Source organism: Staurois parvus, unplaced genomic scaffold (assembly GCF_062004578.1).
Source record: "Staurois parvus isolate SC_StPar_1 unplaced genomic scaffold, SC_StPar_1.0 ptg000765l, whole genome shotgun sequence".
Taxonomy (NCBI): domain Eukaryota; kingdom Metazoa; phylum Chordata; class Amphibia; order Anura; family Ranidae; genus Staurois; species Staurois parvus.
The window spans coordinates 181,069-207,477 of NW_028318561.1; the positions used below are offsets into that span (position 1 = coordinate 181,069).

The 26,409-nt window shown below is 46.4% G+C and overlaps 2 protein-coding genes and 1 long non-coding RNA gene across 6 annotated transcripts in view; 1 reads left to right on the forward strand and 2 right to left on the reverse strand.

Moving 5' to 3' along the window:
- LOC149444901 (sodium/potassium/calcium exchanger 1-like) overlaps positions 1 to 3,045 on the forward strand; it is a 138,340-nt gene extending 135,295 nt beyond the window's left edge. For both annotated transcript variants that reach the window (XM_089654413.1, XM_089654414.1), the window contains one exon: positions 2,421 to 3,045. In XM_089654413.1, the coding sequence (XP_089510539.1) occupies positions 2,421 to 2,670 (250 nt within the window). In that variant the 3' untranslated portion in view covers positions 2,671 to 3,045. The remainder of the gene's footprint in view (positions 1 to 2,420) is intronic.
- Positions 3,046 to 12,049: 9,004 nt separating this feature from the next.
- LOC149444902 (uncharacterized) lies at positions 12,050 to 18,654 on the reverse strand. Its single transcript, XR_016306514.1, has 2 exons — positions 13,389 to 18,654; positions 12,050 to 13,357 (listed from the first exon to the last, which is right to left on the reverse strand). It is a non-coding gene; the product is annotated as an uncharacterized LOC149444902 (long non-coding RNA).
- Positions 18,655 to 20,599: 1,945 nt separating this feature from the next.
- LOC149444903 (C-myc promoter-binding protein-like) overlaps positions 20,600 to 26,409 on the reverse strand; it is a 91,760-nt gene continuing 85,950 nt past the window's right edge. For all 3 annotated transcript variants that reach the window (XM_089654416.1, XM_089654417.1, XM_089654415.1), the window contains 2 exons: positions 25,384 to 25,448; positions 20,600 to 21,044 (listed from right to left, as the gene is read on the reverse strand). In XM_089654416.1, coding sequence (XP_089510542.1) covers positions 20,908 to 21,044; positions 25,384 to 25,448 — 202 coding nt within the window. In that variant the 3' untranslated portion in view covers positions 20,600 to 20,907. The remainder of the gene's footprint in view (positions 21,045 to 25,383; positions 25,449 to 26,409) is intronic.

Below are 26,409 nucleotides of genomic sequence, written 5' to 3' on the forward strand. Positions count from 1 at the left end.
CTATGAGGCAGATGGGCTGGCTGCCAGCACCATCACAACCATTGATGTTCTAGGGCCAAGATGCGTGGTAAGTTTTACCAGAAGCTTCCACGCAACATCTAGATCACAGGTGTCAAACTGGCGGCCCTCCAGCTGTTGCCAAACTACAAGTCCCAGGAGGCATTGCAAGATTGACAGTTACAAGCATGACTCCCACAGGCAGACACATGATGGGACTTGTAGTTTTGCAACAGGTGGAGGGCCACCAGTTTGACACCCCTGATCTAGATGGACTATGCAGCTGTACAGATGTAGGAATTTATTAAACAAATGTTGGTGTGTCACTTGTGACGCCTGAACCTGGCCATACTCAGAATTTCATTTTAATATTTGTAGAGAAATCATTCATCAGAACTTTCTTTTTGCCATCGAGTCGACTAATTTCAATCAAAATCCCAAAATCCTAAAATTTCATCCAGATCTGCTATATGAATGGAATCTCAGACACACAGTATTTCACAAGTGTCATTACAATATGTACAATTTTTCCCAAATGAAAACCACATTCGCAGTTAGATATTTATTTGCTCAAGAAAAATTTGCGGTACAAGCGGTCAAAAGTGAATGTCGATTTGATCCACCTAGCTCTTAAAAAATTGAACCAACTTTCTGAAAATTAAAATTTCCAAACTAAATTCTACTGATGTTTCTACTTGTAAAAAAACCCCAAAACATTATAATGGTGTATGACCAGTTTTAGAGGTGATGTTTTGAGAACTCTGGGTCAATTATCTTCAATCAAGATTGTTTAAAACTAGCCATGGGTAGTATTTTGTGAGGGTCGGGACTTCTGGGGGTGTCATAGTGCCAACATTGTCATTTTAATAATGGTGGAGAGTTGTGGATTATTTTAGCTATTTTTAGTAAATGTTTTATTTTTGATGTATAACGTTCAGTACTAATAAAAATGTCAACTTGTTATGCCTCACATGTCCCATTTGACTGTGTGACTACAATACTGATCATGAAAATATACACTCCCTGACCACTTTATTAGGTCCACCTTGCTAGTCCCGGGTTGGAACCCCTTTTGCCTTCAGAACTGCCCTAATTCTTCATGGCATAGATTCAACAAGGCGTTGGAATTTCCTCAGAAATTTTGGTCCATATTGACATGAGTTACTGTTGCCTTTCTATCATCTCAAACCAGTCTGTCCATTCTCCTCTGACATCAACAAGGCATTTTCCTCCACGCAACTGCCGCTCACTGGATATTTTCTCTTTTTTGGACCATTCTCTGTAAACCCTAGAGATGGTTGTGTGTGAAAATCCCAGTAGATCAGCAGTTTTTGAAATACTCAGACCAGCCCTTCTGGCACCAACAACCATGCCATGTTCAAAGTTACTTAAATCCCCTTTCTTCCCCATTTTGATGCTCGGTTTGAACTTCAGCAAGTCGTCATCACCACATCTAGAGGCCTAAATGCATTGAGTTGCTGCCATGTGATTGGCTGATTAGCAGTTTGTGTTACAAAGCCATTGAACAGGTGTACCTAATAAAGTGGCCGGTGAGGGTATGCTTAGCTATACAGTACCCTGATCTACCGGAGACCAACTTGAAGAAATGCATGCAGAAGCCTATGGCAAAAAGAGAGATTAATTTCAAAGATGAAACGTGACTTTCTGTGACTAGTAACATACTGTACAGGATGCCAGGGATGGGTCTTGCACAGCAGGCATATTTCCCCACTATTTGGATTTTGCTCCATTTTAAGGGGTACAGTTTGAAGACATTGTTGGGTACTCAGGGCTTCTCCCCCAAGTAGAGCGAAAGGGTCCAGGGAAGTCTGGTTGAAGAGGAAAGGGCTGACTGGCAGTTCTTTCAGGACTGGTAAGACCTTATTCTGGACCTAGAAATCAGAGGCTTGGAGAGACTTTGGGGGGGAATGAGCCTCCAAACCCAGGGACTTCAATCCCGAAAGGGGTCAACCCACCAGCAAAGGAGTCTTAAAAAGGGGCAGGAAGGAGTCAGGAAGTGTCAGTGAAGTGGAGTGGAGTGGCTTCCTGAGCTCTTGCAGCTTTTCTTGTTCCCCCAAAGCAGATGGGAACTTTAACCCAGGATTGGGACTGGCATTAAGATGGAAAGGCATATTATTGCTTTCAATGTACCAGAACTGTGGACTGTTTGTATTTCGCTATGCTGACTTTCGAATGAGCAATAAAGACTGTGTTACTTTTACAAACGGCTGGTTGGTGATCGGGAGCTATCCCTATTACAATCCGCTCTTGGGAATGTTTTCACCAATCATACCCAGTGGGTCTTAGTCATTTGATACTTACAGTAGCAGAACATTTGAAGTTGATCTTTATGTTTTAGGGCAACGCAGACATTTGTGACCCATTACTAAACATGGCTCTGTGTGTTTCTTATTTGTCGGCAGGTTACCGGTCCCCTGGTTCCTGTTCTCCGTGTTTAACGGTTTCAGTCCCGTGGCAGTGAGCAGCAATGGCCTGTTCTGCGCCATCGTCCTCCTGTTCCTTATGCTCCTCTTCGTCATATTCTCCATCGCTACCTGCAAGTGGAAAATGAACAAGCTGCTGGGATTCACCATGTTCACGCTGTACTTTGTTTTCGTCATCGTCAGTGTGATGCTGGAGGACAGAATTATTGTGTGCCCTGTATCTATATAAGCACATCCTAAGTACCCACCACCCATAAACACCCCACCCCACCAAGCATAGAGCATCGACAAACCATCACTTGACCATCCAGTGATAACATACGTGGTGTGAACCGTCATAAATATATTTTCTTATTCTAATTTTTTTTTATATACACATAATGCTAACTTACCTAGTAGCCAGCAATGTACCAAACTAGGAAAAGGACTCTTGAATCTCAGCCTAGGAAATCCTTCCCTGACCTGTACACGGACTATGCACACAAATGTTCCATATTCTTGTATAACAACTGAGTCTACCCCCCCACCATTAGACATGTCCGCCAAGAAATATGTGAATTCAGTTAATATTTTTAAACATATTAATTAAACTTAAATTAAACCATTCTGGTGTTGATTTTCTTTGATGAGAGTATTGTTGGTCAAAATGGAATAGCCCTAGCTGAATAGATACCAAAAAAAGTTGTTTGTTGCAGGGAGTTGGATGTGTAGAGGAAGGGTCCTTAGGCCGTGTGAAGAGATGAGCTTGGGCATCCTTCAAACTCATCTCTAACCCGAATATACCCAAACTTATATATGTGTAACCAATGGCTGGTTTACATATATGCGGATTGGATGCATTTTGAACCACATCCAGTTCGCATGACATGTGAAATAACATTGTTTTCTATTTAGCCTGTTCACATATATGCAGTGCACTGGCAGTGTGGATACAGTGCGAATTCAAAGACAGTCCGTCTGATTTCTGAGCACTGCGGTCTGGTTCAGGCGTGGATTACAGTCTCATTGGCGGCTTCTAGACCGCACATCATCTGTTGTGAACAGGATTTCACCAGTTTGCTCATTCTCAGAATTTGCAGCGGTATCAAAAATGCTGTCCTGAACCTGGTCTAAACCTGTCCTGAACCACTGAACAACTACTTTGAAGTTAGGTTAGTGTGGATTCACACATGTGCGGTGCGAATTGACAACCATCTCCAAACCCTATATTTTTTAACCTGAAGTCAGACCTCATCCCTAACCCAAACTCTGAATTCCTCTCTAACCTGAACTCCAAATTTATCTCTAATCCAAACTCATCCCTAACCCAACTTCAAACATCTCTAACTGAACGCCAAACGTATCCCTAACCCAAATCTGAACATCCCTAACCCAACTCCAAGCTCATGCCTAACCCAACTTCAAACTCATCCCTAACCCAACTTCGAACATCTCTAACTGAACGCCAAACGTATCCCTAACCCAAATCTGAACATCCCTAACCCAACTCCGAACATCCCTAACCCAACTCCAAACTCATCCCTAACCCAACTCCAAACTCATCCCTAACCCAACTCCAAACTCATCCCTAACCCAACTCCAAACTCATCCCTAACCCAACTCCAAACTCATCCCTAACCCAACTCCAAACTCATCCCTAACCCAACTCCAAACTCATCCCTAACCCAACTTCAAGCTCATCCCTAACCCAACTTCAAGCTCATCCCTAACCCAACTTCAAGCTCATCCCTAACCCAACTCAAACTCATCTCTAACCCAACTCCAAACTCATCTCTAACCCAACTCCAAACTCATCCCTAACCCAACTCCAAACTCATCCCTAACCCAACTCCAAACTCATCCCTAACCCAACTCCAAACTCATCCCTAACCCAACTCCAAACTCATCCCTAACCCAACTTCAAACTCATCCCTAACCCAACTTCAAACTCATCCCTAACCCAACTTCAAGCTCATCCCTAACCCAACTTCAAGCTCATCCCTAACCCAACTTCAAGCTCATCCCTAACCCAACTCCAAACTCATCCCTAACCCAACTCCAAACTCATCCCTAACCAAACTCCAAACTCATCCCTAACCCAACTTCAAACTCATCCCTAACCCAACTTCAAACTCATCCCTAACCCAACTTCAAACTCATCCCTAACCCAACTTCAAACTCATCCCTAACCCAACTTCAAACTCATCCCTAACCCAACTTCAAACTCATCCCTGACCCAACTTCAAACTCATCCCTGACCCAACTCCAAACTCATCCCTGACCCAACTCCAAACTCATCCCTGACCCAACTCCAAACTCATCCCTAACCCAACTCCAAACTCATCCCTAACCCAACGCAACTCCAAACTCATCCCTAACCCAACTTCAAACTCATCCCTAACTCAACTCCAATGTCAGGGATCGCCACGATCCCCGCCGCGATGGTCCCGGCGCAGGTGCAGTATGCCGCCCTGTGCAGGGACGCGAGCTCTAGTTCCGGGCCGGCCGCGGCGCGCGAGTTCACACATGCGCAGTAGAAGCCGCGGCCGCCCGCTGGGCACCAATGGCAGCGCAGGGCGCGATATTTAAACGGCCCTGGGCTGTCATTTGGTGCCTTCTGGTCTTATCCTACCCTGCATCCTGTATCCTGTACCTGAACCTGTTTGTAGTAAGTTGCTGACCCGGATTGTGCCTGACCACTGCTGTATTCTCCTGCCCAGACCCTTGCTTTGCCTGACCTCTCTCCTGAATGCCCCTTATTGGATTTGACCTGCTGTTGCTGACCTGGCGTGTGACCTGACCATTCTATGCCCGCTGCCTTGTACCTTACCGTCCTCTCTGTTACCGACCCGGCCCGTCTGACCTTGCTCGTCCATCCATCCATCCGCCCATCCCTCGCAGTGGGGTCTTCTGACCTCCTCATATCAGACTCTCTCCCGTGGGAGCCCTTGGCGCATACCACTACCACTGACGGACGCACCCAGTAGCCACGACCTGGTCTCAGGGGGCTCCAAGTCCATCCCCACCATCAGGGGCCCTGGTGAACAAGCACCCTGGGACTTAGACTCCGTGCGCTGGGGACGCCTATTCAGTGGAGTGCTAGTGGTACCGCCGGGCGGTCCCTTACATCCAAACTCATCCCTAACCCAACTTCAAACTCATCCCTAACCCAACTTCAAACTCATCCCTAACCCAACTTCAAACTCATCCCTAACCCAACTTCAAACTCATCCCTAACCCAACTTCAAACTCATCCCTAACCCAACTTCAAACTCATCCCTAACCCAACTTCAAACTCATCCCTAACCCAACTTCAAACTCATCCCTAACCCAACTTCAAACTCATCCCTAACCCAACTCCAAACTCATCCCTAACCCAACTTCAAACTCATCCCTAACCCAACACCAAACTCATCCCTAACCCAACACCAAACTCATCCCTAACCCAACTCCAAACTCATCCCTAACCCAACTCCAAACTCATCCCTAACCCAACTCCAAACTCATCCCTAACCCAACTCCAAACTCATCCCTAACCCAACTCCAAACTCATCCCTAACCCAACTCCAAACTCATCCCTAACCCAACTCCAAACTCATCCCTAACCCAACTCCAAACTCATCCCTAACCCAACGCAACTCCAAACTCATCCCTAACCCAACGCAACTTCAAACTCATCCCTAACCCAACTTCAAGCTCATCCCTAACCCAACTTCAAGCTCATCCCTAACCCAACTTCAAGCTCATCCCTAACCCAACTTCAAACTCATCCCTAACCCAACTTCAAACTCATCCCTAACCCAACTCCAAACTCATCCCTAACCCAACGCAACTCCAAACTCATCCCTAACCCAACTTCAAACTCATCCCTAACCCAACTTCAAACTCATCCCTAACCCAACTTCAAACTCATCCCTAACCCAACTTCAAACTCATCCCTAACCCAACTTCAAACTCATCCCTAACCCAACTTCAAACTCATCCTTAACCCTAATTCAAACTCATCCCTAACCCAACTCCAAACTCATGCCTAACCCAAATCCAAACTCATCCCTAACCCAACGCAACTCCAAACTCATCTCTAACCTGAACTTCAAATGTATCTCTAATCCAAACTCATCCCTAACCCAACTCCAAACTCATCCCTAACCCAACTCCAAACTCATCCCTAACCCAACTCCAAACTCATCCCTAACCCAACTCCAAACTCATCCCTAACCCAACTCCAAACTCATCCCTAACCCAACGCAACTCCAAACTCATCCCTAACCCAACGCAACTTCAAGCTCATCCCTAACCCAACTTCAAGCTCATCCCTAACCCAACTTCAAGCTCATCCCTAACCCAACTTCAAGCTCATCCCTAACCCAACTTCAAGCTCATCCCTAACCCAACTTCAAACTCATCCCTAACCCAACTTCAAACTCATCCCTAACCCAACTCCAAACTCATCCCTAACCCAACGCAACTCCAAACTCATCCCTAACCCAACTTCAAACTCATCCCTAACCCAACTTCAAACTCATCCCTAACCCAACTTCAAACTCATCCTTAACCCTAATTCAAACTCATCCCTAACCCAACGCAACTCCAAACTCATCCCTAACCCAACTTCAAACTCATCCCTAACCCAACTTCAAACTCATCCCTAACCCAACTTCAAACTCATCCCTAACCCAACTTCAAACTCATCCCTAACCCAACTTCAAACTCATCCCTAACCCAACTTCAAACTCATCCTTAACCCTAATTCAAACTCATCCCTAACCCAACTCCAAACTCATGCCTAACCCAAATCCAAACTCATCCCTAACCCAACGCAACTCCAAACTCATCTCTAACCTGAACTTCAAATGTATCTCTAATCCAAACTCATTCCTAATCCAGCTCCAAACGCATTCTTATCCCAAATCCAAACTCATCCCTAACCCAACCTTGAACATCTCTATTTGAACTCCAAACTCATCCCGAACCCAACGCAACTCCAAACTCATCTCTAACTTGAACTCCAGATTTATCCCTAACCCAAACTAATCTCTAAACCCACTCCAAATTTATCCATAACCCAACTTCGAACTCCTCTCTAACCTGAACTCTGGGTTAGGAAAGACCCAGCCTAAAGGTCATTGAAGTACAATAAAGCAGGAGCTTGGAGTTTGGGTTAGAGATTGGAGGAAATGTGACATCTAATAATACCTGTGCATGTAAAGGGTCCTGTAGATAAAAACAAACTGTACAGCTTGGACCAAAGTTACCAATGTGCTAGCTATCCATGTAGCCGATTTACATACCTCCCGAAGTCTGGCTGAAAAACTCCAAGAGAAGACATCATCCCATCCTGCCTTGTTAATTGGATGTTGCTAAGACACTCCCTGCCAATTCAAACCCCCTTGCATGCGCTCTCTCTCCCCCATCACAGTAGTTCTGAGCTCAGCATTTCTGCAATGAAGACATTGGATGATACACGTGTGGGTGCTTGATGGTGGGAGGGGAGTGTTAGTGACTGGGAGTGTCTTACCAAGGTCCTAGCAACAAGGCAGGATGGGATGATGCCAAGCCCGAGTGTTTTCTGGCCAGACTTTGGGATGTAGGTAAATGGTCCACACATATATCAAGGGTATTCCACTTCAAATCTGCTGTTTTTATGCATCTACAAGACCCTCTTACCTGCATAGGCAGTTTTTGGTAACCCTTTAAATGTATCTCCCTCACTCTTTCACTGATAGTCACTGTTTTCCACTGATAGTCACTGTTCTCCACGGATGGTCACCGTTCTCCACTGATAGTCACTGTTCTTCACGGACAGTCAGTTCTTCACGGATGGTCACTGTTCTCCACGGATGGTCACCGTTCTCCACGGATGGTCACCGTTCTCCACGGATGGTCACCGTTCTTCACGGATGGTCACCGTTCTTCACGGATGGTCACCGTTCTCCACTGATAGTCACTCTTCTTCATGGATAGTCACCGTTCTCCACTGATAGTCACTGTTCTTCACGGATAGTCAGTTCTTCACGGATGGTCACTGTTCTCCACGGATGGTCACCGTTCTTCACGGATGATCACCGTTCTTCACGGATAGTCACCGTTCTCCACTGATAGTCACTGTTCTTCATGGATAGTCACCGTTCTCCACTGATAGTCACCGTTCTTCACGGATAGTCACTGTTCTTCACGGATAGTCACTGTTCTTCACGGATAGTCACTGTTCTTCACGGATAGTCACTGTTCTTCACGGATAGTCACTGTTCTTCACGGATAGTCACTGTTCTTCACGGATGGTCACTGTTCTTCACGGATGGTCACTGTTCTCCACGAATGGTCACCGTTCTTCACGGATAGTCACCGTTCTCCACTGATAGTCACTGTTCTTCATGGATAGTCACTGTTCTTCATGGATAGTCACTGTTCTCCACTGCCAGCAGACTGAGAACGGACTGATTCTTGCTCATGTGATCTGTTAGCTCTTGGTCTCAGCCTCAGAGTGGGACAGCTGCAGTGATAAATAGATGCTGCAAACGCAGGTTTGGTTTTCATTTTTACTAACCCCATAATTCTCCTTTAAAGTGAACATTTCCTGATAGAAACATGGGGTCTGCCATTGCTGACCTCCCTCTAGAAATGCTAGTTTTCTGTCTACAACGCTAGCCCAGTGACTTCAGATTTTCCTGATGCGTATACTTGTTCCAGGTCAGTGACTGAGAAAATACTGAAGTCCTTAGCAGCATGCTTGTTCCATGTCAGTGATGCACAGCAATGAGGCCAGCAGGCCATCCTGATAGCCAGACAACCAGCATTTGCAGAATGAGAAGTCAGCATTGTGTCTATCAGGAAATGTTTGCTTTAAAGGGTAACTCCACTTTTGTTGAGAAAAACAAACAAACATTCCCCTCAGTGATCTGTGCACATTGCAGGGATTTTAACAAAACCTACCTTTTGTTATTCTGAAGATATAGCTGTTCATTTGTCTGGCTGCATGTGCACAGTGAAGGATAATGGGAGTGATTTTATAATTATCAATCAGTTGCTGCACCTGCAGAGCTTCAATGAGGAAAGTGGCAGGGTCTGCATCCCTTTAGATGTGATTTCCCTTTGGGAGTATCTCACCATAAATTACATTTTTGTTACAGGGGATGCCCAAAATCTGACTTGTATCCTACTGCAGACTTGTGGGAAAATCAGTGGGCCAATCACACAAGCAGGAAATGACATATCTGAGAGGGGGGGGGGGCATTCTGTATACTGTGTACAGAACACTTCCAGGCAACCATATTGCATTTTACAGAAATTAAAGGGATTCCAAAGGTTTTTCTTTTTTTGGAGGAAAAACGTGTCCGTTCACACGCGTTGCTGCGACTTGGTTCCGCCCCCTCTCTCCTCATTGGGTGACTGGCTGTGATTGACAGCAGCAGGAGCCAATGGCTCTCTTAACCAATCAAAAGGCAGAGACCTTGGACAACCGAGGCTGTCATTCATATCGCTGGATCGCGATGAGGCTCAGGTAAGTATGGGGGCCGGGCCAGTAAGTATACTGCACACAGAAGGTTTTTTATCTTCATGAAGGTAAAAGACTTTCAGCCTTTACAACCACTTTAAACGCTTGGTGTCGGCCGAACGCAAATATGCGGCCGCACATTTGCATTCTATTAAAAAAAAACGCGCTGACAGCGCACGCCCTGCGCGCTCCCAGCACACATGTCCAGTACTCACGGAAAGGTCCCAATCTCCTCTTTTGATCGGGACCTTTTCCGATCATGTGACTCTAAACCCTGCCCCGCCTCCCTGCTTCTGAAACCCTAAAGGGCCGGGAGGCGCCGGCACCAAGGGGTTAACAGAGCTGCAGATTGAGAGCAAAAGATTATTTTTAATAACATTCAATTACAATGTGACTTGTGCAGCAATTGTATAGACTATATATACAGTGGGGCAAAAAAGTATTTAGTCCCCACCAATTGTACAAGTTCTCCCACTTACAAAGATGAGAGAGGCCTGTAATTGGCATCATAGGGAGACCTCAACTATGAGAGACAAAATGAGAAAAAAAATCCAGACAATCACATTGGCTGATCTGGAAAGAATATATTTGCAAATTATGGTGGAAAATAAGTATTTGGTCAATATGAAAAGTTCATGTCAATACTTTGTTATATATCCTTTGTTGGCAATGACAGAGGTCAGACGTTTCCTGTAAGTCTTCACAAGGTTGGCACACACTGTTGCTGGTATGTTGGCCCATCCTCCATGCAGATCTCCTCTAGAGCAGTGATGTTTTGGGGCTGTCACTGGGCAACACAGACTTTCAACTCCCTCCAAAGGTTTTCTATGGGGTTGAGATCTGGAGACTGGCTAGGCCACTCCAGGACCTTGAAATGCTTCTTACGAAGCCACTCCTTCGTTGCCCGGGCGGTATGTTTGGGATCATTGTCATGTTGGAAGACCCAGCCACATTTCATCTTCAATGCCCTTGCTGATGGAAGGAGGTTTGCACTCAAAATCTCACGATACATGGCCCCATTCATTCTGTCCTGTACATGGATCAGTCATCCTGGTCCTTTTGCGGAGAAACAGCCACCACCATGCTTCACAGTAGGTATGGTGTTCTTTGGATGCAACTCCGCATTCTCTCTCCGCCAAACATGACGAGTTGTGTTTCTACCAAACAGTTCTATTTTGGTTTCATCTGACCATATGACATTCTCCCAATCCTCTTCTGGATCATCCAAATGCTCTCTAGCAAACTTCAGACGGGCCCGGACATGTACTGGCTTAAGCAGGGGGACACGTCTGGCACTGCAGGATCTGAGTCCCTGGCGGCGTAGTGTGTTACTGATGGTAGCCTTTGTTACGTTGGTCCCAGCTCTCTGCAGGTCATTCACTAGGTCCCCCCGTGTGGTCCTGGGATTTTTGCTCACCATTCTTGTGATCATTTTGACCCCACGGGGTGAGATCTTGCGTGGAGCCCCAGATCGAGGGAGATTATCAGTGGTCTTGTATGTCTTCCATTTTCTAATTATTGCTCCCACAGTTGATTTGTTCACACCAAGCTGCTTGCCTATTGCAGATTCAGTCTTCCCAGCCTGGTGCAGGTCTACAATTTTGTTTCTGGTGTCCTTCGACAGCTCTTTGGTCTTCACCATAGTGGAGTTTGGAGTGTGACTGTTTGAGGTTGTGGACAGGTGTCTTTTATACTGATAACAAGTTCAAACAGGTGCCATTGATACAGGTAATGAGTGCAGGACAGAGGAGCCTCTTAAAGAAGAAGGTCCAGGTCTGTAAGAGCCAGAAATCTTGCTTGTTTGTAGGTGACCAAATACTTATTTTCCACCATAATTTGCAAATAAATTCTTTCCAGATCAGCCAATGTGATTGTCTGGATTTGTTTTCTCATTTTGTCTCTCATAGTTGAGGTCTCCCTATGATGCCAATTACAGGCCTCTCTCATCTTTGTAAGTGGGAGAACTTGCACAATTGGTGGCTGACTAAATACTTTTTTGCCCCACTGTATATATATATATATATTTTTTTATTTTCTATTTTTTCCCCCACGATGATCGGAAGCCTTCATAACAAAACTTGCGGTTTTCAAAGCAATATCGCTGTGCAAGCAATTACAAACGAAGAGAAAACAGTCCAATTTCAAAAGACGTTTAATAAAATAAAAGCAACATAACAAAAGGTCACATGGTAACAACCATGAACAGATCACACACATCACCAGTAAACCAACTCCATAATTACTGTTTCTCGCAGTACACACAAGCGGTTCCTGGCAGTGCCTAGCAATTGTAAACCAAAATGGATTTGCAGATTCTACGACGGCAGATTCAAACTGCTCACTTCTGCCTGATAGAGCCTCTGCTAGTCAATGTACAGTACACACACCGGGGGTGAGCAGCCACATCATCGCTGATGCAGTAAATCAACACGCTGTAAATCTGCTCACCCCTCCCTCCTCCTCCTCTCTAGTCCAAAATGGGACTTTAAAAAGACTCGTGCAAAGAAAATTAGAGTGAGGCCTCGCTGACATGGGGCGTACTTAAAGCTGAAATCCAGGAATGCAACTCCTTTGTAAAGAATGAAGGCATACTAGTAAGTCCAGCGAGGTGCATGACACCTCCTGGACTCAGCTCTATTATTTACATACGACAGCTTTATAGTAATCCCCGGAGGACGGCTATCACTGTATTACCAGGAGACTGACGATCCTTTTGAGCTCTGCATTTTGAAAAGGAGAGTTACTGCAGCTGTTATACCTGGCTCTCCAATCTTCCTGTCCAATCACAGAGGCCTTGCTATTATGTCAACGCATTCACAAAAATACAAAGGCTTCTGTGAATGGGCAGCAGAGGGGCGGGCATAGCTGCTCTGTGTTTCTCTCTTCTCAGATGCCAGAGCATCTCTCCACCAGAGCAATGAGCCTGTCAGATGTAAATAATAAGAGAGATTTCCAGGAGGTGCAATGCAACTCCTTGGACTTCACTCACATTGTCCCTTCATTTTTTACAAAGTGGCTGAATTCCTGGAATTCTGCTTTAAGTGTACAAGGCAGGGCCGGATCTAGGGGGGTGCTGGGGTAGGCTTTGGCCCCCCCTCGCCAGATTTAAGTTGTGCACCCCCAGGTCTCTGAGAGCGCATCCACTGATCCACGAACCACTCTGATGTAAGGGGGCACTCTGATGGGATCCTGATGTAAGAAGGTACTCTGATGGGGACACCGGATGTAAGGGGACACTCTGATGGGGAAACTGATGTAAGGGGGGTACTCTGATGGGGACACCTGATGTAAGGGGGGGTACTCTGATGGGGACACCTGATGTAAGGGGGTACTCTGATGGGGACAACTGATGTAAGGGGGTACTCTGATGGGGACACCTGATGTAAGGGGACACTCTGATGGGGAAACTGATGTAAGGGGGGGGGTACTCTGATGGGGACAACTGATGTAAGGGGGTACTCTGATGGGGACACCTGATGTAAGGGGACACTCTGATGGGGAAACTGATGTAAGGGGGGGGTACTCTGATGGGGACACCTGATGTAAGGGGGTACTCTGATGGGGACACCTGATGTTAGGGGGTACTCTGATGGGGACACCGGATGTAAGGGGGCACTCTGATGGGGACGCTGGAACAAAGGGGTGACTCAGATGGGGACACCTGATGTAAGGGGGTACTCTGATGGGGACACCTGATGTAAGGGGGTACTCTGATGGGGACACCTGATGTTAGGGGGTACTCTGATGGGGACACCTGATGTAAGGGGGTACTCTGATGGGGACACCTGATGTAAGGGGGTACTCTGATGGGGACACCTGATGTAAGGGGGTACTCTGATGGGGACACCTGATGTAAGGGGGTACTCTGATGGGGACACCTGATGTAAGGGGGCACTCTGATGGGGACGCCGGAACAAAGGGGGCACTTGGATGGGGACACTGATTAAGGTGGAGTAGTCATGATGTAAAGAGGAACCCTGATGAGGATTCCTGATGAAAAGGGGAACTCTGATAGGGACATCTGATATAAAGTGGCACAGGTTCTGTTTCTGTTCACCCTAATTTAATAACAGCCTAATATATACTAGTATTTCCCAGGTCATGACACTGTGTGACTCACAAAAAGTGTTGCCACGATGCCCCTTGACATTTTTTAACTGCACCCCCAAATCAGATAGTCTAGATCCAGCCCCGGTATGAGGACTGTGTTTACCTGTACGGGGATGCACAGGTGTTTCATACACCTGCGTGGAGGCAGTCCCATTCATGTCTATTAGGATGCAGCGGCTGCAAGGATACAGCCACTGTTCCCAGTCTGACATCGGTGCAGGTCCCCAAACTCACACTGTCTGCTTCCAGGGACCCGCAACCACACGGTTTTCAAATTGGGAGCAGTGGCTGTGTCCATGCGGCCACTACATCCCAATAGACACGAACGGGACTGCCGGCATTAGGATGCATCCCATGAGAGCAAACATGACCCTTGTACACTTAAAGCTGAATTACAGGAATTCAGCAACTTCGCAAAAAAACAAAAATGCAGGCACACTATGAGTTAAACCCAATTAGGCACGTGCAACCTCCAGGACTCATCTCTATTATTTATATGTGACAGGTTTTACTGCAATCCCAGAAAGGCACCCTCTGGCTGTGAGAGAAGAGAAGTTCACACAGATGCTATGCCCATCCCTTCCCTTTGCTGCCTATTCACAGAAGCCTTTGTATTTTGTGAATGAGTTCACATAATATAAAGGCTTCTGTGAATGGGCAAAAGGAGAGCAGGGCAGTGAGAGAAGACAAGCTCACACAGCAGTTATGCCCATTCCTTCCCTCTGCTGCCCATTCACAGAAGCCTTTGTATTTTGTGAATGATAATAATATAAAGGCTCCTGTGAATAGGCAGGAGAGCAGGGCAGTGAGAGAAGAGAAGCTCACACAGCAGCTATGACAGCCCCTTCCCACTGCTGCCCATTCACAGAAGCCTTTGTATTTTGTGAATGAGTTCACATAATATAAAGGCTTCTGTGAATGGGCAGAAGGAGAGCAGGGCAGTGAGAGAAGACAAGCTCACACAGCAGTTATGCCCATTCCTTTCCTCTGCTGCCCATTCACAGAAGCCTTTGTATTTTGTGAATGATAATAATATAAAGGCTCCTGTGAATAGGCAGGAGAGCAGGGCAGTGAGAGAAGAGAAGCTCACACAGCAGCTATGACAGCCCCTTCCCACTGCTGCCCATTCACAGAAGCCTTTGTATTTTGTGAATGAGTTCACATAATATAAAGGCTCCGGTGAATGAGCAGAAGGAGAGAAGAGCAGTGAGAGAAGAGAAGCTCACACAGCAGCTATGCCTGTCCCTTCCCTCTGCTGCCCATTCACAGAAGCCTTTGTATTTTGTGAATGAGTTCACATAATATAAAGGCTCCTGTGAATGGGCAGAAGGAGAGCAGGGCAGGTATAGCAGTTCCAGTGACTCTACCCTTGAAGGAGCAAGGATCACAGTCAGAGCTTGGAGCACAATAAACCTGTTAGATGAGTCTATGAGGCGGCAGGCACCTCGTTAGACTTAACTCACGGTATGGCTGCAGTTTTTCCTGGAATTCAGCTTTAAGTACGCCTGTGTGAACGAAACCTAAAAGCGGAACAACTGTCACTGAGATTTTATGTTTTGTTTAAAAAAAATACACCCCGACATGTTGGACTGTGCCAACACTCACGTTTTCCTTTGCACCGGTCCGTCTTCAGCACCGTCTTCCACTATGTCATAAGCTTTTAACTATCGATTTCTAAAATAGAAGTGTCAGACCAACGTAAACTAGTCTCTGACCATAAAAATAAAAGGGAACTCTATCATAAAACCCATCTCTTCTCTGTAAATTATTTCTTTCTTTTTTTTAATTTTTTTTGGAAATATTACAAATCTACAGAATATACATCACTGGATAGTACCATCAGGCTTGAGTAATAAAGAGATGAAGTATATGGGAACCCTGTCTGGAGTCAAGTCTTATTCCAGTATGAGGGAATGTCAGTAAGCTGTTCGGTTACAGTATATAGCAGTGAAAATACTGTATGATGGTCCAATAACGGTGTCACCCCCCAACAGAGCACAATGGGACTTTATTGCACAGACAACCTGTGTTCTCCATCTATATAACCGCTATTACAGTACAGTATATATAGTGCAAAGCAACGACCTAATATCGACCTGTAGCAATATTACCGGGAATGTAATAGCATCGGTTTAAGTGCACTAGGATTAAATACATCATATTTCTCAACAGCAATAATAATTATGTAAACAGCAAGCCAACCTGAGGGTTTTGGGGTGGGGGGGGGATATGATATATAAAGAAACCAGTCGGGTCGTCTGGTCTGTTCATCGCTGAACGCAGCCAGTTTCAGCTGAAGTCACAAAAATAGTTTCAGTTATAGTAACAATTCTCCCCATTTAAATATACCTGTACCCCAGCCAATGCCTCTATGACAGTACCTACCTGCCCTTCCAGTTAGTGGTCACGTGACTTGGCTCTGCATTCATTTAAAAGGGGCAGACGGGAAACACGAACAAAGCATATCACCGTATTGTGTGTACTTGTCTGGATCCAGAGCACGGGGTGTCATTTCTGTTTGCTGCCTCATTCCTCTGCTGTCAGCGTGAATCAATTTTGACAAGTTACCCTGACACCCAGAGAAGAATGGTGACAGGGGAGGGACCTCCAGCAGATGGACAGCCTCAGCTCTGTTCCTGTGAGCTGTGTGAAGGAGGGTTGTGTCTCTTTCCTCCAATCAGATCTCAGAGCTCGCCTCACTGAGTTCTGCAGTGTGTAATTTAGGCTCCCCGTCCCCTGCTTTTTGACAGCTCAGACAAGCTTTAGAAATATTGGACTTTGAACTGATGTAGAGAAGAGAATACTGCAGATAGGTGCAACTTATGTAGGAGGATTTGTTATATCTCTGTGTATCACCTGATGCCAGTCACTAGGGAAACCCTTACACATACCCAGTGAAGGGACTGGCCTCAGGTGACACACAGAATGGATTTAGGGGATAGGTGGAAATAGATAAACTGCTGCAACTTATGTAGGAAGACTGGTTTCATCTGTGTATCACCTGAGGCCAGTCACTAGGGAAACCTTTACACATGCCCAGTGAAATGACTGGCCTCAGGTGACACACAGAATGGATTTAGGGGACAGGACTGTAGATAAACAGGTACAATTTATGTAGGAGGATTGGTTTCATCTCTGTGTATCACCTGAGGCCATTCACTAGGGAAACCCCTTACACATACCCAGTGAAGTGACTGGCCTCAGGTGTAACACAGAATGGATTTAGGGGATAGGTGGCCGTAGATAAACTGGTGCAACTTATGTAGGACAACTGGTTTCATCTCTGTGTATCACCTGAGGCCAGTCACTAGGGAAACCTTTACACATGCCCAGTGAAATGACTGGCCTCAGGTGACACACAGAATGGATTTAGGGGACAGGACTTTAGATAAATAGATACAACTTATGTAGGAGGATTGGTTTCATCTCTGTGTATCACCTGAGGCCTTTCACTAGGGCAGTGGTCGGCAAGCCGCGGCTCGCGAGCCACATGCGGCTCTTTACACATTTTAATGCGGCTCTTCTGTGTGCCGGGCGCTCGCTCCCCTCCCCTCCTCTCCCTCCTCTCGGGCGGCCGCTCCCCTCCCCTCCCTCCTCTCGGGTGGCCGAGGACTCTGCAGCTAGCCCAGCAATGATTGGTCAGTCTCGCTGCCACTCACATCCTGATAGCTAGTGATTGGCTGTCAGGATGTGTGTAGGCGGGGCAGCGTGACGAACGTGAGGGGAGGGGAGCTAGGCTCCTCTCACAGTCCGCCCTGAAGACCGGAACGGCGCGGGAACACGGCGAGAGGAACGCGCGGAGCAAAGGTAAGTGAATTGACACAGGGGGGACTTGACTTACTACTTGCTACTTACTTACTACTACTATATGGGGGATGAATTACTATATGGGGGATGAATTACTATGGGGGATGAATTACTATATGGGGGATGAATTACTATATGGGGGATGAATTACTATATGGGGGATGAATTACTATGGGGGATGAATTACTATATGGGGGATGAATTACTATGGGGGATGAATTACTATATGGGGGATGAATTACTATAAAAACTTATTGAAACTAAAAACAGTGTACCATCCTATGTATTTTCAGTTTTAAAAATGTGGCTCTCAAAATAAATTTCAATCGTGGTTTTGGCGAGATTTGGCTCAGTTGAAAAAAAAGGTTGCCCACCACTGCACTAGGGAAACCCCTTATTCATACACAGTAAAGTGACTGGCCACAGGTTATACACAGAGATGAAACCAAGCCTCCTGCATGAGTTGTACCTGTTTATCTACTTCCACCTATCCCCGAAATTCATTCTGTGTATCACCTAAGGACAAACGGGCACAACTTATGTAGGATGATTGGTTTCATCTCTGTGTATCACCTGAGGCCAGTCACTAGGGAACCCCTTACACATACCCAGTGAAGTGACTGGCCTCAGGTGATACACAGAGATGAAACCAATCCTCCTACATAAGTTGTACCCGTTTATCTATAGCGACCTATCTCCTAAATCCATTCAAAGTGCAGAATTTACACAGGATTACTCAGCTTTGAAAAGCATTGGGAGGGGAACTGAAGTTACACTCAGTGAGAACTGAGGGGAGGGGAGGGAAAGGGAGGGGAGGGGGAGAGAAGGGGAGGGGAAGAGAAGGGGAGGGGAAGAGAAGGGGAGGGGAAGAGAAGGGGAGGGGAAGAGAAGGGGAGGGGAAGGGGAGGGGAAGAGAAGGGGAGGGGAAGAGAAGGGGAGGGGAAGAGAAGGGGAGGGGAAGAGAAGGGGAGGGGAAGGGAAGGGGAGGGGAAGGGGAGGGGAAGAGAAGGGGAGGGGAAGGGAAGGGGAGGGGAAGGGAAGAGAAGGGGAGGGGAAGGGAAGGGAAGGGGAGGGGAAGGGGAGGGGAAGGGAAGGGAAGGGAAGGGGAGGGGAAGGGGAAGGGAAGGGGAAGGGAAGGGGAAGGGAAGGGGAGGGGAAGGGAAGGGGAGGGGAAGGGAAGGGAAGGGGAGGGGAAGGGAAGGGAAGGGGAGGGGAAGGGAAGGGAAGGGAAGGGGAGGGGAAGGGAAGGGAAGGGGAGGGGAAGGGAAGAGAAGGGGAGGGGAAGGGAAGAGAAGGGGAGGGGAAGGGAAGAGAAGGGGAGGGGAAGGGGAGGGGAAGGGAAGAGAAGGGGAGGGGAAGGGAAGGGGAGGGGAAGGGGAAGGGAAAAGGAGAGGAGGGGACCCCCCCCCTTTCACACTGCACACAGGAACAGAGCTGAGGCTGTCAATCACAGGCTGCGCTCTCATCTGTCACAATTTTTTCCTTGGTGTCAGGCAAACTGACTCATGCTGTTAGCAGAGGAAGGTGGCAGCAAACAGAAATGGCACTCAGTGCCCTGGATTGAGACACGTACACACTATAGAGGGATATGCTTCATTCCTTTTTCATATCTGAGGGTTACAACCACTTTAAATAGAACTGAATTCACATTTGTGTTCCAGGCTCATCGTACACTAAAGCGGAACGCCAGTAAAAAAAAAAAAAAAATTTTAAATCTCCCCTTCATTTATTTGATATATAAACATTTCTATTATGCAGGTTGCTAAACGCCTGATCAAGAACAACCGGTCTAATGCAGACATTCAGCAACTGTGACCGACAACGCTTGCCCAATGTGCCTGCTCACAGACACTTCCTAGTAGCGTTGTCGGCCTCTATTCTTCCCGGTTGGCCAGCCCCGCCCCATCCGTGGCGTATCATTCACCAGCCACAGAGCAGCATGGGGCGTATCACCTCCGGAAGTGGCGGCACTACTGCCAATGGACACGCCCACCGACTGCCGTTTGAAAGCAGGGAGATTGCAGACGTGGAATAAATCATCTCAAAAGGTAGAAAAATGGCGATTTTTGTATTCTGGGGTATATAAATCACCTTTTATTAAAATATTGATTACGCGGAGGACTATAAGGGTTTTACCCCCCTTTTCAAAGTAGAACTTTTAGGACTAGTTTTTATCCCCCTTTCCAAAGTAGAACTTTTAGGACTAGAAGGGTTTTTATCCCCCTTTTCACATTATATAAATTGCCTATTTGTCCATGGGAGAATAAACGGGGATCCTGATTTCTAGTACCGCATAGGCATGGGACGTATCCCAAAGATAAAATGTGGGAGGACAAGGAAGCAATATGGGGGATGATACATATATACCGCTCTAGCCTTGTTAGCTCCAGAGGGGGGGGGGGGGCCCTCCTCCTTCACAGCTAAAGCTTTTGCATCATTCAAACCTATAGCGCAGGGTACGGAATTAGTGTATTTATTGCTAATCCAGAAATTAAATCAAATAATTTATACAATAGAAAAAAAAAAAACTGAGGCAACCTGAAGCGGCTGCTGAACCCCAAATCCCACGATCCGCTGGATGTTGCCGCCAACTGACTACGGGCTGAAATGTTTTTCTTTCAACTAAAACAGAGCCAAGGAGGCCGAAATAAATTAAGAGATGACCGTTTAAAAAGGAGCCCCCCTCCAATGGGGGCGTAGTACCCTACCGCTTATAAAACACGTCCTTCACTCGGTACCTTTCCAGAAAATAAAATGAGACCATGACTTACTAGGCATTTAAAACCTATTTTACACAAAGATTCTTTATGACATTAAATATAAATATTCTGTGTAAACTACAACACTCGGAATGATGTTGATCTCTCGTCTTCCTCCGTCTATGAAGGACCTGAACTTCGAGCACTACTCTGCTTTTCTTCCATAACCGGATTCTCACGCAGGTCCCCCCCCCCCCCTTTTTTTTTTTGCTAGAGTGAAAATTTTCCGTATTGCTTGTTCACAATGCTTGATCTCGTCGGGACACGTGGGTGTCGAGATCTGCCGCTAGGAAACGATGGGAGGACCAGAACACGCTCAGAGGAACGGCTGCCCGAAGGTTTTCCTGCATTCTGTGACGCCTGTGCTGGGGGGTCGGTCGCAGATCTGGGTGCACTTCACCTGCTCGGGGCTCAGCCGGTCATAAGCCGCTTTGTATTCCCGGTCAAATACGTCTGGAAGGGAGCAAAGAGCACATACATGAGATATTTATTATTTATTTATTTCAGGTACTTATATATCGCCGTCAATTTACACAGCGCTTTACATATATATTGTACATTCACATCAGTCCCTAACCCTCAAGGGGCGTACAATCTAAGGTCCCTAACCCTCAAGGGGTGTACAATCTAAGGTCCCTAACTCCCAAATGGTGTAAAATCTAAGGTCCCTAACCCTCAAGGGGTGTACAATCTAAGGTCCCTAACCCTGAAGGGATGTACAATCTAAGGTCCCTAACCCTGAAGGGATGTACAATCTAAGGTCCCTAACCGTCAAGGGGTGTACAATCTAAGGTCCCTAACCCTGAAGGGATGTACAATCTAAGGTCCCTAACCCTCAAGGGGTGTACAATCTAAGGTCCCTAACCCTGAAGGGGTGTACAATCTAAGGTCCCTAACCCTGAAGGGGTGTATAATCTAAGGTCCCTAACCCTGAAGGGGTGTATAATCTAAGGTCCCTAACCCTGAAGGGGTGTACAATCTAAGGTCCCTAACCCTGAAGGGATGTACAATCTAAGGTCCCTAACCCTCAAGGGGTGTACAATCTAAGGTCCCTAACCCTGAAGGGGTGTACAATCTAAGGTCCCTAACCCTGAAGGGGTGTACAATCTAAGGTCCCTAACCCTGAAGGGGTGTATAATCTAAGGTCCCTAACCCTGAAGGGGTGTATAATCTAAGGTCCCTAACCCTGAAGGGGTGTACAATCTAAGGTCCCTAACCCTGAAGGGATGTACAATCTAAGGTCCCTAACCCTCAAGGGGTGTACAATCTAAGGTCCCTAACCCTGAAGGGGTGTACAATCTAAGGTCCCTAACCCTGAAGGGGTGTACAATCTAAGGTCCCTAACCCTGAAGGGATGTACAATCTAAGGTCCCTAACCCTCAAGGGGTGTACAATCTAAGGTCCCTAACCCTGAAGGGGTGTACAATCTAAGGTCCCTAACCCTGAAGGGGTGTATAATCTAAGGTCCCTAACCCTGAAGGGGTGTATAATCTAAGGTCCCTAACCCTGAAGGGGTGTATAATCTAAGGTCCCTAACCCTGAAGGGGTGTACAATCTAAGGTCCCTAACCCTGAAGGGGTGTACAATCTAAGGTCCCTAACCCCTAAGGGGTGAACAATCTAAGGTCCCCCATCTTACATTCATACATACACATACTAGGGCCAATTTATACAGGAGCCAATTCACCTACCAGCATGTCTATGGAGTTTGGGAGGAAACCGGAGTACCCGGAGGAAACCCACGCAAGCACAGGGATTACATGCAAACTCCAGGCAGGAGGTGCCGTGGCTGCGATTTGAACCAACGACCCGAGTACTGCCAGGCGAAAGTGCTAACCATTTAGCCACTGTGCTGCCCATATGATATGAAATGAGTACACTGGATGGCGAGAGATGGATGGAGAGATGTACTGACAAATACGGATACAAGGTGGTATCAAAAAGTTTCAAGACTAGTTTTGTAACACGCCAACAGATGGCAGCACAAGGCTGCACGCACAGTCACAGGGACATTCATAAGGCTAGGTTCACACCTATGACTGGCTGAGGAAGAGGTAGAACCTCGAAATGTGTCAGCCACCAGCTATCCAGAGGTCTACAGACCCCAACAGACTACCTATAGGGGCTTTTTGGACCACACTGCATTCCCTGTGACATGCTTTCCATTTGATTTTATTTCTCTTGTGAGTATTATACTTATTTTATCAATAAACCCCTTGGCGCCGGCGCCTCCCGACCCTTTAAGGGTTTCAGAAGCTGGGAGGCGGGGCGGGGCTTAGGGTCATGTGACCGCCGTCACATGATCGGGAAAGGTCCTGATCGAAAGAGATCGGGACCTTTCCGTGAGTACCGGACGTGTGCTGAGAACACAAATGTGCAGCTGCTTGGCGTCTAGGCCCAGACGCCGGGAGGCCGCGCATTTGCGTTCGGCCAGCGCCAAGAGGTTAAGGTAATGCACTAGGCCTGTGTGCCCTCTTTTTGTCTCTTTATATACTATTCACACTATGCTGTTGCTATGCAGGTTGCGTTTGAGTCAATTCTGTATTGCGTTTTGCATTGTGTTTTTGCACCTGTGTTTTTTTTTATTTTCTTAAAATTTTCTTGTTGCTAGGCAGATTTAAAATGCAAAAGGCAATACATACTTTTCTGCAGCGTTTCCATTGAAGTCTTTAGAACCAAAAACTAGTGGTGCACCAAAAAGGAAAATTCTGGTGCCAAAACCGAAACTCCAAAATGCACTTGGTCGAAAATCGAAATGCACAGTTTTTAAAAAAAAAAAAATTTTTTTTTTTTTTTTCTAAAATACAATTTGATGAACAAGAAACAATATATCCCCCCAAAACGTGCAGTTTTTAAAAATGAATATATATTTTTTGGAAAAAAATACACTGATTAACCATTTGCCACCCGGCCTATGGCCGAATGGCGGCGGGCAAAAGCTTTAGTTTTCCGGGTGCACGCCATTTGGCATCCTCCCGCACATGCGCAATTTGCGCTCCTGCAGAGCCGCGCAGCGGCGTGATCTGTCACCGGCCGTGTACCTTGAACACGGCCGATGACAGATCTGAGCATCGGCCCCGTTGCCGGTACCATGTGACCTACTGTGACCAATCACAGCAGGTCACATGACAGTTGCATACAATGGATGGCTTCAAAAATGTTTAAAAATTATAATTTTTGGTTATAAACTAATTTGGGTTTCTTTTTTTACTAAAAATATAACAGAATAAATTTTGGCCAAGATTTATGATGAAATATTATTTATTTGCAAAATTTTATAAGAAAAACTGTTTTTTTCAAAATTTTTGGACTTTTTAATTTACATAGCAAAAAATCCCAGTGGTGAATAAATACAACCAAAATAAAGCTTTATCTGTTTAAAAAAATGCTAAAAAATTCATATGAATACAGTGTTGCATGACCGTGTAATTGTCATTCAAAGTGTGATAGCGCTGAAAGCTGAAAATTGGCCTGGACAGGAAGGGGGGGAAAGTGTCCGGACTGGAAGTGCTTAAAAAAAAAAGTAATAAAAAAGAGAAAATATTAATAGAAAAATAAAAAATTAATAATTAATACATGTTTTCGTACTGTCAACAGTCAGTGTCCCAGATCATCGCCACACCAGTTATATGAGTACTTACTGTGCCGGTGACAGTATAAAAATAAATAAGTAAAATAAATGTCTTCATTTTCCAAAACTAATAAAAAAAAAAGACAAAAAAACTACATCTTCAAAAAACTTGCTATGCTTCTTACTAAATACCTCTGACTGTCTACTTTCCAAACAGGAGTCATTTGGGGGTATATGTACTGTCCTGACATTTTTGGGCCAGAAGAAATGAGATCGGCCATCAGTACATCAGGATGGATCAATTTTCAGATCTATCCCATAGTTTGCGGACTCTATAACTTTCCTACAGACTAAATAATATACACTAATTTGAGTTATTTGCACCAAAGAAATGCAGCAGAATACATTTTGGCCTAAATTTCTGAAGAACAATTATTTATTTACAAACTTTTATAACAAGAACGTAAAAAAAATGTGTTTTCCACAATTAAGTCTTTTTTTCTTTTATTTAGCAATAAATGAAAAACCCCAGTGGTGATTAAATACCACCAAAAGAAAGCTCTATTTGTGTGAAATAAATGATAAATATTTCATATGGGTGCAGTGTTGCATGACCGCGCAATTGTCATTCAAAGTGCAACAGCGCTGAAAGCTGAAAATTGGCCTGGGCAGGAAGGGGGTATAAGCAGGGGAACATTTACCACAAGGCAAACAAGGCGCTTGCCTAGGGCGGCATTTTTTAGGGGGGCAGCACCTCCCCCTAGAAGAAGGGATGAAAGAAGGGACAGACGTGCCATGGGAACCAGGTGGGATCCGAGAGAGACTGCGGGCTGCTTGATGGTGTATGTAGAGTCTGACTCTTGTTCCTACGGATGTCTGGAGCTGTGAAGATGAGTGTCTTTTTCTCTATAGCCGGGGGGTAGTGGAAGGCTCTCCCGGGTAGGGGTGTTGGTCAATGTCAGCAATGTCAGGCTCTTTCTGCGGGAAGGGGAAGGAAGGGGGGAGGGGAAGGAAGGGGGGAGGGGAAGGAAGGGAGGAGGGGCTGTTGGTCGGTGTCCGTGGGGGCAGACGATTTTTATGTTGCCTAGAGTAGCACAAAACCTAAATACACCACTGGGTATAAGTGCCCGGTAGGCAAGGGGATACATTGTATTCTGAGCAGTATGGATGAGAAGAAAGGATGGAAAGCAGAAGCAGTGATTGGACAACACACAAATCTCACCTATGTCAATGTTCTCTCTTCCGAGGGCAACGAGAGACAGGAAGAGAATCTCTCTGTATAAACTCCTACAAAACAAAGAGAAGGCTTGTGAAATCTGCAAAATACAAACGTCCAGCACACAGAAGTGAGAAATCCAATGTTTATACCGACAGGATATTATAATGGGCCAGAGGTTTCCCTACTCATTCCGCCATAGAGCTGTGAATGAGTAAGCCAAGGTGAAGCCAGCGCCTCTCAGGTGGGAAGGTGGGTGTTGGTGTGGGGAGCCTTCCCTGCCAGAACACAGTGATTACTGCTTGGGGCTATAGCCACTGGCAATAATCCGACATGATGGTTGTACCCAAGTCCACTGACGAATAGACTTGGGTACAATCAGACAGCCCATAGGTGACTAGAATATTGGCCGGCTCAGCAGGCACCATCAATGGCGGCTCAGCAGGCACCATCAACGGCCGGCTCAGCAGGCACCATCAATGGCGGCTCAGCAGGCACCATCAATGGCCGGCTCAGCAGGGACCATCAACGGCCGGCTAAGCAGGGACCATCAACGGCCGGCTAAGCAGGGACCATCAACGGCCGGCTCAGAAGGGACCATCAACGGCCGGCTAAGCAGGGACCATCAACGGCCGGCTAAGCAGGGACCATCAACGGCCGGCTCAGAAGGGACCATCAACGGCCGGCTAAGCAGGGACCATCAACGGCCGGCTAAGCAGGGACCATCAACGGCCGGCTAAGCAGGGACCATCAACGGCCGGCTAAGCAGGGACCATCAACGGCCGGCTAAGCAGGGACCATCAACGGCCGGCTAAGCAGGGACCATCAACGGCCGGCTAAGCAGGGAACATCAACGGTCGGCTCAGCAGGGACCATTAACGGTCGGCTCAGCAGGGACCATTAACGGTCGGCTCAGCAGGGACCATCAACGGCCGGCTCAGCAGGGACCATCAACGGCCGGCTAAGCAGGGACCATCAACGGCCGGCTAAGCAGGGACCATCAACAGCCAGCTAAGCAGGGACCATCAACGG